This window comes from Octodon degus, unplaced genomic scaffold (assembly GCF_000260255.1).
Source record: "Octodon degus isolate 3935 unplaced genomic scaffold, OctDeg1.0 scaffold00065, whole genome shotgun sequence".
NCBI classification, from domain to species: Eukaryota; Metazoa; Chordata; class Mammalia; order Rodentia; family Octodontidae; genus Octodon; species Octodon degus.
The window spans coordinates 354,329-365,913 of NW_004524641.1; the positions used below are offsets into that span (position 1 = coordinate 354,329).

Sequence of the window (11,585 nt, forward strand, 5' to 3'; positions counted from 1 at the left end):
TTGTGGAACCGGGGATTGAACTCAGGCCCTTGCACTTACCAGGGAAGTGCTTATTCTACTGAGACATCTCCCCGGCTCCATGAAGAGGAAACTTTAAAAAAGAAAAACAATTTACATGTGTTCAAGCATTGTTTTATAGAAATACTTTAAATTTTCATTTAATGAGATACTTTTTTTTCTTTTGTTTTTGTTTCATGAGACAAGGTCTTGTTGTGTAGTTCAGGCTGGGCTTGAACTCATGGCAAGGCTCCTGCCTCAGCCTCTTGAGTGCTGGGATTAGAGGTATGTGTCACCACACCCAGCCTTTAATGGGGTATTCGTTCGTGCAAATGCCCAGAAAGGGAAAGATGCTAACTAACTTTTGGCAGACTTTTTCTGTTTACAATATGCTGCTGACATAAATAGAAATAATCAGATTTTCAGAGAAATAGATTATTAGTGTTCATTTTAAACCCTGACTTGTTTGGCTATACCTTTAGTGCTAATTGTCAATACAATTATTTAAACATGAAGCATGGCACCTCTTTCATTAGATTAAATTGCTGAATCTCACATTTATGGGGCTGATGTCTACTAATTATTTTATTATCTTGGGCAGCACAGGCAATTGCTTTAGCATAATTATCAAAGAAAGTTGTACCGGATGGGACTATTGAGCCAAATAATCAAGATTATGAATAGTATATACCATTCATATTAAACTGAGAAGGGAATGTGTTTGCTACATTAAAAATGGAATGCTATAACCATTCTAAGTGAAGTAAAATGATATCTGAAGTGGTGACTTTGACTGACATTTCAGTGATAGTTAATGAGGTTGAGCATTTTTTCCATAAATTTGTTGGCCATTTAAATTTCTTTTTTTAAAGAACTCTATTCATATGCTCTGCCTAGTTTTGATTGGACTTTTTGTTAGAGTCTTTAAGTTCTTTTTATTTATTTTTATGCTAATCCTTTGTCAGATGAATAGTTTTAAAAGATTACTTCCTTCTTCCTTTTCTGTACTTGGTCTCTTCACTTTGTTGATTGTTTCTTTGGTTGTACAGAAACATCTTAACTTGATATAATTCCATTTGTCTATTTTTGTTTTGATTTCCTGTGCTTTTGGGTTCTTTTATAGAAATGTTGCCTATAGCATGTCTCGAAGAGTTTATCCTGTTTTATTCAAGTAGTTTCATAGTTCTACATCTTACATGCAGGTCCATTTTGAGTTTATTTTTCTGAAAGGTAAAAATAGGGATCAAGTTTTGGTCTTCTTCAAATGAATATTAAGTTTTCTCAGCACAATTTATGGAAAAGGCTATTTCCTCTCCAGTATATCTTTGTGGTACCTTTGTCAAGAATGAGTTGGCTATAAATGCATGGGGTTATTCATATTCTCTCTCTCTCTCTCCCTGCCTCCCTCCCTCCCTCTCTCCCTCCCTCTCTCTCCTCCCTCCCTCCCCCCAGCCCCCACTGAGGTGCTTGCCAGGCAGGTGCTGTGCCACTGCGCTACACCTCTACCCCCTTTACAGGGTTATTTCTCAGTGTTCTGTTCTATTCTATTTTCTGTATGTCTGTTTTTATGTCAGTCATCTTTCATTTTGCTCACTATAGCTTTGCAGTATGCTTTGAAGCCAGGAAGTATAATACCTATAGCTTTGTGTTTTCTTGGCTTAAGATGGTATTGGCTGTTTGTGGTCTATTATAAAAAAAAAAAAAAAGAACAAACCACAAAACAGACTAAGACATGGAGAAGGTGAGCTCTTATACACTGTTGATGGCAATGTATTATAGTCATTACACAGAACAATATGGAGGTTTCTTAAAAACCCATCAATGATCTACCATATGTTACAGCTGCTTCGAGTATATATTCAAAAGGAATGATATCGACGTATCATAGAGACATCTGCATACTCACATTTATTGCTACATTATTCATAATAACTAAGATATAGCATCAACATACAGGCCTACTAATGGATGAATGGGTGAAGAAAACAATATGTACGCAGAATAGGATATTGTTTCACCATAAACATAACTGATACTCTACCATCTGCAGTAAAATGGATAGAGCTTGTCATGTTACATAAGTCATACGCAAAAGGCAAATACATGTTTTCTCTCATATATTAATGACAAAACATTGACCAAAATACACCATAGCCTTCTCTAAAGGCTGAAAAGAGTAAGGAAGGGTCATAGAGACAGGTTTGATACTAAAACACTGTTAGGTAGTAGTAGGTAGTAGTGTTCTGTAACTCTAGGGTGTTAGTTCATAAGGACCTCCTATCTATGATTAGAAAGAAGGAGCCAAAGGACTACAAACTCAAAGTAATAATGAGGGAATGGAAACATTAGTTGCCCTCATTTGACCAGCGTGTATTGTATACATGCATTGAAATATCACACTATTCCATGTACAACTATTGTGTGTGAATAAAAAATTTTGAAAAATGTTAACTCATTTGATTTATTCATTATACACTATATACATGCATCAAGTTACTAAACCAATAAACTCACACAATTAAAACAACTGATTACATTTAGAAAACACTCTCAAGAAGAAAGGGATGAATACATTAGGATTCTTTAAAAATACCTCATTATATAGATATGATTTTTTTCAGGATTTTTTAATATTTTTATTTTATTGAGAAATATCAATGAGACAGTTTCAAAGCCAATTAGTAGGACAGTTTCAATAATTAATACATTGAATATTGTTGTCTTCATAGTGGTTATTCATAGTACAAGATTCAGACATGATATCCTGTCCAAGCACTATTAGTACAAATCTTTCTTCTCATTGAATTAAAAGAAAGTAGCTGTATATCTATTCTATTTTGCATATGCAGATACAAAATGGTCCTTCATCTGTGTCCCATTTTTTTTTTTTATAGTTTTGTCAGAGATGGGTATTCCTTTGCCATTTGAGTATTGTAGATGCATGAATTCAGCAAAATAATCCAATATAGTCCAGTAGTCCATAATAGTAGTGGGTTATCCATAGGACTGGCAATATCAGAAGTCATTGATTTGAACCTTTTACAGTTCAGCATATTAGATATGATTTTGGAGAAACAAATATTTTAGATAATTACAAAGCAAAATTAAATATAAAAAACCTCTAAAAGTCAAAAGCAAATTGAAGGAAACAACTTCTATAACAAGTACCATGACAACAGAGAAATTCTTCAGCTTTTTTTTTTTTTTTTTTTTTTTTTTTTTTGTGGAACCGGGGATTGAACTCAGGCCCTTGCACTTGCCAGGCAAGTGCTTATTCTACTGAGCAATCTCCCTGGCCTTTTCTTCAGCTTTAAACACATTAATTTGATTTTGTATACCTAGTGGTGTATATCCTAAGAACAAAAAATGCAAAAAGAATGTATACTATTTATAATGAGTATATTGTTGGCATTGATAATCATACTGTGACCCTAACACTAGTAGTGTGAGATTAAGCAGATGAGTAATTCTGTTGCTGTGTTTGAGAACTGGAATTTGGAGCATTAGAGGAACTAGATGGAGATGAAGATAGCTAAGATGAATGAGGCTTTAGGAGCTTCGTGGCCCTGAATTTGAATTGCACTAACAGTAGGTCTTTGCAATGGATTTTATTTTTAAACAATATTTCCTACCTCTGTTCACTGTAGAAGCCTCAAAACAATGACTAATTGCAATAGCAGCGTGTGCCACTAACCACCAGACTTTGGTTTCTAAGTGACATTTTATACTGAAAGGAACTAGGATCCTTGGAGAACTGACAGATCTGAGAAATACAGCTGTATTTCTTTCCAAGCAAAGAACTCATGAAGGCTGAAAGGTTTATAAAAGACTCAGGGGTCAATGTGAACAGGCTCTTCCTAAACAAAGATTAAAAAAGCACTCCCCCCCAAAAGAAAAAGCTCCTTGGTTTTCAGGTAAAATAGTACCTATAATGGTTTGAACCCCATCCTATATGTTAAAATCTTCAAGTTTATAATACTTTAAAAAGTAGACTCCTCAGTGGCTGCCTATGAATGATTCTGTCACCTCAACTCTTTTCTGAAATAAAGAAGAAACAGAGGAACAGTCTTTTGCCTTTTCTATATGAGTGGTTCCTGAGGATAATCAGCCTTGATAAGACACTTGTCTTTTCTATGGGAGTCTTTTTGCTAATAAATAGAGAATCAGTGGTAGAATGCTAGTTTCCATGTCACAATAATGGCTCTGGACAACGACCACAAAGCAGCTGCTAGTGCCACAAAAAGAGAGACACCGCAGTGGGTGCCTGCTACGGAAAGTCCCATAACTTAAGGATGAGGATTAGATCTCAATTTGATGAAAACCTCTTGATCTGTCTATCAGCTTTTAAAAAGAAAAGAAGAACAGAAGAATGGACTAACAGCTGCTGTAAGTGCACAATCTGCAGAGGTTAGCCCCAGGGAACCCCCAAATACCAACAATCTAATTTCTTCCACAAATAAATTGCAAGGAAAAAAAAAAGGTAAAGATAAATTAGAGACTAAAATAATCTTAGAAGACATATCAACCAGTTGCAGAAGTTCTACTGGATTGTAGTATTCAACAAATGGTTAGAGGGAAATATGCATATGAAAATTAGAGCAATTTAAACCCTGGATATTTGATGATATTAAGGATGCATTAACTTTAAAAGTGTAATAATTATCGTGTAGTTATTTTGTCTTAAAATTCACATCTTTGGGACACATATTGCAATATTTATAGATAAGGTAATATTATTTCTGGGATTTGCTTTTTGGTGGGGAGTAGAGGTGAAGCACGTGTGATAAAATGGGGAGCTACACTATTTTTCCCAACTTTTATGCTTTAGATACATAAAAGAATGTCATTTAGAATTCATCTCAGGAAATACATTGTGGAAATAAGTATTTACTTCGTGCAGTAGTTACTATGTTAAGAATGTTCTCCGGTTAGGACTTTTTGTATTTTACCCCACTTCCCCAAGTACATTTGTAATAACATACACTTAGAATTTATTAAATATCAAGTATGTGCCAGATGGTTGTTCCAGGTATTGAGCATGTATTGTCTTGCTTAAAACTGACCAGAATCCTGGGAAGAAATTCTACCATCTTCAATTTTCATGTCACACTGGGAGATTAAATACCTCAAACCAAGATGCAGCTAGCAGAGGTAGGAGCCCGTCGTGCAGCGCAGCTCTTGCGGTGCTCAGGGCTGCTTTGGTGTCCATCCCTGCTCAGCCTGCACGGCTCCCAGGAGCAGACACCTCGAGGGGCAGGGGCTGCCGCTGCATGTGTGTTTCTTCCATGTTCTTGACTGGCATCCTTTGCCCAGATTCAGTGTTTCTGGAGAGATAATTTGCATTTTGCCTAAATAAGACACTCCAAAGCTAGTCAGTACTAGCCACTGTGGGAATCTTTAATGAGACAAGCTGTTCCCCTTTCCCACAAGAGGGAAGGAAAGGCACAATTTGGGTTCTGACATTCATCTTGCCCCAGCGTGGGTTTTTCAAGCAAAGTGCTGCTGCTAGGCAGGAGTGGGAGGTGTGTCCAAAACGTGAGGTCTTCGCGTAACCATGCTTGGGCACCGATGAGGAGGAAGACTACAGTGGGTAAGAAATGACATTGCAGCACTAAGCAATGCAAACATCCTTGGATAAAGCTCTGTGGCCCCAGGGGGATGGTTCCTACTTCTGGGATCCAGGGAAGCTTATGAAATCTTTTCAAAGGGATTCGAATGTTCAAGTCATCTGTGCATTGTCAGAATATTTTGCATAAGTCATCACCAGGCAAGGAAATTAAAAATCTCAAGTCAGTAAGATCTTTATAAAAAGTGGTCCACTCCCTTTCTTGGAGCAACTGTAATTTGTGATAATTGAAGCTTTATTGGGAAAGTAGCAGTTCAGGAAGATGACTCCAGTAAGTTCTGTTTTGGGTTTCAAGAGATTGAATGATTGACACTAGACACATAAAACTATAGCAATGTGAGAAACCTGATTGATCCAAGCATCTTTTATCTCCTACCTAATTGAAATGGAGGCAATTTGGACACTTTTCTTGAAATGAATAACAAATATAATAAATCTCAATGAAGTAATTGAATACTTCAAGGAAAGTTAAAAAGAAAAAAAAAAAACAGCAAGCAGGCTGGGGATGTAGCTGAGTGGCGGAATACTTGCCCAGCATATTGCAAAGTCCTGGATTCCACTCCCAGGACCACCCAAACATTAAATTAAAAAATACAGGTGGAGATCCCTAAACTAAGAAGCTCAATTCATAGTTGGCCAATAAATATTTAGAAAATTCCCAAAGTGTCCCCAGGATTAGTATCATTATATGCTCATCATTTAAAATTGTTTATGCCCCTCTTTTCTGTGCCTGTGTTTCTCTTGGGGATCTTCGATTATGGATAATCAGATCTAAGTCCCACAGGATTCCTGTTCCAGGAGCAAAGAGGAATATTAAGTGGCAAAGTTGATATATTCTGTTCTTTGCTTTAAATGTGAAAATTTCCTCCATGCCAAAGACGCTTCTCTCTTGCCTCATAGCTGTTGAACAGCTTCCAGATCCATGGATGGTCCCAGAGAGACTCAGCTAAACTAAGGATTGTTTCTGAAGCTAAAATATGATACTTACAATGAGAATTAAGTTTTAGCTCATGGATATTTATTACTTGTCCGATGTGTATGTCACTTATTAAACTCTGCCAAACCAAGTCCCTGACATTCATGCTTCTTTATTTCAAAACACTGCAATAACAACTCAAATCAGCAAAAGTTTGTACAAGTTGGCTGATTTCTATGAACATAAAAAGAAATTTAAAAAAAAAGAATACTGGGTTTTTTTTCCTAGCACTTTAAATATATCTAGTCTTTGTATTTCTTATACTTTGTGATCTTGAGAGAGACGGTGGCTATCTCTTTGGGTAAGATTGCTAATCACATCATGTAAGACTGTATTATACTATGACCATAGAACGGTGATGGCGAGCCTTGTGTGCTCAACGCCAAATCCACTTATGGATCGCAGAATGTCAGCGCTGCAAAGCTGAGTGCCCAGCTGCTGGGGCAAGCTGGAGCCTGTGGCCAGTGTGTCTGCTGTGGCCCGTGTGCCGTAGGGTCGCCACCACTGCTGTAGGCAGTGAAGGTGGCACTGACACCCACCCTGGAGTCCTGGTCAGCACAGGCAGCCAGAACATTCTCCTCTCAGCACCCCACATCCTCTTTGCCTCTGGAGATGATCTTACCTGTACATACCAAAGATGATGGAAATCTTTAGATAGCTTCTCGCTCTGCCTTCCACTGTTTTCAACAGCTAATGCACCCTCATCTTCCTGGTAAGCCTTTCTCTTTTTTTCTAAAGCTTCCTGCATGCCACATCCCTTCCCTGCATATCCTCAGAGAACTGACTGCAAGTTAGCCCCGTCTCATTTTTAGCTTCCTTAATTACAGGCTCTTTGTAGTCTGTCTTCAAAGTTCTTCAAACCTCTTCTTTCTAGAAAAAAATTTCACTTGCTCCCTATGGCTTCTTCCTAACCCAGAATCCTGTGGCAGAAGACCTATTTTTCATTTTCTCATTCATTTTTTAAAAACTCTTCTCCACACATACTGTCCTGTCCCCATTATGTAATAAAGTCCTGTCTAGGCTTTTGACACACCAGGATGTGTCTTTACCTTTCACCTCTGCCTGTGTTTTAGGCCCAGTTTCTTCTCCTTTATACGCAGATCCTGTGCAGCTGTGATCCTACGTCACCCAAGATGACTCTTGAAGCCACACTGATTCCTCTTTCTTGTATTATGATTTCTGATTCATGGTAACTAGGCTCAAAATTATGGACAAGGATATGTTGGCTTTTATTTCTTCAGTAAGATTTTGAGTTTCTTAAGACCATATTACATGGTCTTCTTTACTACTCCTACTCCCAGTCTGATCTACAGAAATAACAAGAATCAAATGGTTATTAAGTCATAGAAATCATTAAATGTGTCCTTTTGGGAAGAAAACCTCACTTCCCTGGCAAGTGAGTGATAGCATTTCAGAGTTATTGACCTAAAAAGCAATAGCCATTTTGTTGTCATTCTCAGCAGCAAGTGCTTCCTGAGGCCGTTCATAGTATCTAGTATATTATTAGGTTATGTCACTTCTGTAACTCAATTTTAGAATATTAAGACATCTTTAGACATTAGAAATCTGTTTACAAATTCAACCATGCTCTAGATACATTAATAGACCAAGTAACACAGGTTTGTGTACATAAATAGTAGGTATACCATTGGTTAATGTATAAATGTAGGTGGAGGACACGCGGACATTCTGACAAGATGTCACATAGAGAATGACATTGAGTTAACCAGTGATTCCCCTAAAGGAGGTGGATTTCAGGCACATTTCTGTTTAGATTTAAAAACAGAAGAGTGTCCTTGTACAAAGAGCTGGAGTGAAGAATCAAAGACCAAAATGAGAATTTGTAGAGAAGGGTGGAATGGTGATACATCCAGAGATGTGGGCCTTACCTTGGAAACAGACTCAGTCCAAGACTGTTTTTCTGTCATCATGCTACATCATTGTCATATGTCATTTGCTCATTAGTAACTAGAGCTGACATAATCAATGCACTTGTCATTATGAATTTTAAGCTGTGAAATGAAGCCATTGCAAATGTGAAGCATTTCTTTATTTCCTGGGTCATTGTATGTTAGGTAGGCTCATTCCTGTTGGGTGGTTTTGCCCCGTTGGATTTCACCCATGTACCCAAGCTGACATGAGCCTCAGGTAGCTGCCATCAGAACTATGGACCGTTGTTACTCCAGCCATATGTTCTTCGATACACTGTGGCATCCCTGGTAGGTGGTAACACTTACTGAGCAAATGCATCTTTTTCTTTTCCCAAGAAAGTCAGAGTACAGTGGGGAAAATCTACATAGGTAGTTAAATGTGAGAAGAAGTGAATTCTATTTTTTTTTTCAGTTGCATAACATATGACTTTTCAATTTCCTTCAGAATCTTATTCTTGTGTAAGGATAGAGGCATTAACTTCCATTTATGGTAATTGAGAAGGATTATGGGAAAGTGTGTCCCAGCTACCTAGTCTGGGTCCTGCTACAAGGGGTGCATCTCCTTGGTGGTTTTCAGTCTGTGGACTCCAAAACACTTGCATCAGTATCACTTGGAGTGAGAATCTGGGGAGTTGTCTCAAACTTGCAAAGAGCTGCCTCAGAACTGAATTTTGATAGAACATCAGATAAGTCTTCAAACTGGGTTTGAAAAATCCCTAGGAGATGTGTGTTCATGTTCTCTCATCTGTTTTCCTCCTACCATTTTTCTCATTTTTCCTTTCCTTTTCTCCTTGTACCTCATTTAATGCAACTCTGCATGAAGAATAAGAATTTTATGGTACTGACTATATCATGTCTTTTGTCAAGTTATTTTCACCTTTCAGGGCTTCATTTTTCTCTTATGTAAAAAGAAAATTGCCTACTTCTCCAGTCACTGCTTGGAATAAATTATTAAAATGGCTCCAATCACTGTAAAAAAAAAAAAAAAAGCACACACACAAATGATAACTGTAACAGGAATAATTAGAATTGTTGTGGAGGAGATCTTTTTTAATTAAGAATGAAGCATAGTAATGCTCACATGTGATTCATAGCAGAAAGTCGAGCTAACCTAGCACTAGAGTGGAGATGAGGTGCATACTGTGGTGGGGGGGGAGGATGCCAAAAATCCAGGGGTCAAGATAAGTATTCTATTTCAATACTTTTTAAAACTCAAAATTAATAAAAAATAATTGATGACAAACCAAATTTTAAATAAACGTGGATTGATACTGTGATTTTTTCCTTTCATCTCTGGTTCTAATAGGACTTGACATGGTGCTGTTACTGATTTAAAAAATTACATTAAAATATTCTTGATTACTGATTTTTTTTTTGATACCCCCTCAAATTTCACACCTAGGGTAAATACCTGATTTTTGCCTCACTATACTTCTTTCCCTGGCTGATCTCCATATTGAATTGCTTTGGTGTTTAATTAGCAAAGCAGATTGGACCATTTCTATGCAATTTTTTTTTTTACTAGAATCTCTACTGACACTTTTTGATGGTGTTTGTATGAATATTTGATTTTGTGGCATAGGTGTTGGAAAATATCTACATTTTGAGAATATCAGCATGGATATAAGTGATTCAGACATCTCTCAGAAAGAAATATTATTTTGCAAATGACTGTGTCACCTAATGAATATATTAGGTAGTCAGGAAAGTAACAAGACTTGTAGTCTGTGGTCTAAGGCTCATTTCTGATAGTTCTCAATAGGGACTGGAAAATCAGGAGTCAACAAAAAAAGGAAAAAAATGTTTAAGTAGATCAGAATCAGCCTGCCAAGAAAAGTGATCATGGAAAGAGATTTTTGGATAATTAAATGTCAGTTTGCATGTTGAAATACTGCCTGCTGCCTCCCACTCCATCATCAAGTGAGCTGCAAGGGGATGGTCTCTGTGCAGACCCAGAGCCAACTGCAGCACTGCTAGCTGCTCCAGGAAGCTCGAGCTGCAGGTCTACCGGAGCAGGTCTTCTTCCCGTGGCAGTTCAGTATACCCCGTCAATCATGGTGGGCATTGTGATTTTCTCTTATAGGGGAGGGGGACAAATGCACCACAGAAATAAATCTGCATAAACCTTAGGTATTTTAGAACAAGGGTGAATTTTTGAGGTGGCCAGGTTCATTCACCTTCCTTTACAAAGAAGGAATTTGTCACTGAGCCAGGTGGTTTCTCAAGGTCATTCAGCTATCAAGTGACTGGCAGAGCTGTCACTTTCTTCCTCTTTAACGATGGAAGTGTTTGTTAGGTTGCAGAGTAGGGGAGTTAGGCAACAAGAGGTCATGTCCTCCTGTTCCACGCAGGCAAGAGGTGAGTAAGCTTTTAGCTCTGATGTGCTAGTGCTGGAAAGTGAGGAGGCTTTCCTGGCGGGCTGAGCTCCTACATTCCTTGGCACTCCAAGAAATACTTCTATTTCTTTCTCCCCATTGCACCAATTATTCAGATGCAAACTCTGAATCAGAGTCCGCAGGGGTAAGGGTTGGGCATATGGGTTTTGGTTAAAGCGCCTCAGGAGTCTCCAACATGGCTCTTCGGCAGAGACAGCTGCATTACAGATTTCTTTTCTTTCTGACAGAAATATCTGTCTCAGTCATGACTTAGTATGAATTAATCCAAGAGAAGGTTTCAGTAGGATATAGGCTGTAGCATAGGCACCTTAGGAAAAGAATATATGAAAAGGCAAAAGAAATGAGTTATTTAAAAGCTAATATTTCCTGTGTTCCGCTTTGTCCAGTCGAGATAAGAAGGAGAGGTGCTTAGAGGCATAGTTGGTAGCATGACAGCGAGTTTTTCTCCTTTTTCTGCTCATGCTCACAGCCAGACAACGCGCTTGCATGCCCTACTTGGGGCTCCCTAAGCTTCTTGCTTGGACGTGGGCCTGTTATCCCCTACAGGGTATGTAGACGGGCTCTTTATTGTCATCAAAAAACGAATTTTTAAAAACTTTTTATTAGTACACGTCTACTGTCCCTTTCTCACCCCCAAACAGGCAAATATTCTCATATGT

The 11,585-nt window shown here is 38.0% G+C and overlaps 1 protein-coding gene across 1 annotated transcript in view; it reads left to right on the forward strand.

The window, feature by feature from the left end:
- Nucleotides 1–11,585, forward strand: part of Znf385b (zinc finger protein 385B) — a 405,545-nt gene that overhangs the window by 59,805 nt on the left and 334,155 nt on the right. The window contains exons 3-4 of the mRNA XM_023719177.1: nt 6,951–7,088; nt 7,338–7,389. Coding sequence (XP_023574945.1) covers nt 6,951–7,088; nt 7,338–7,389 — 190 coding nt within the window. The remainder of the gene's footprint in view (nt 1–6,950; nt 7,089–7,337; nt 7,390–11,585) is intronic.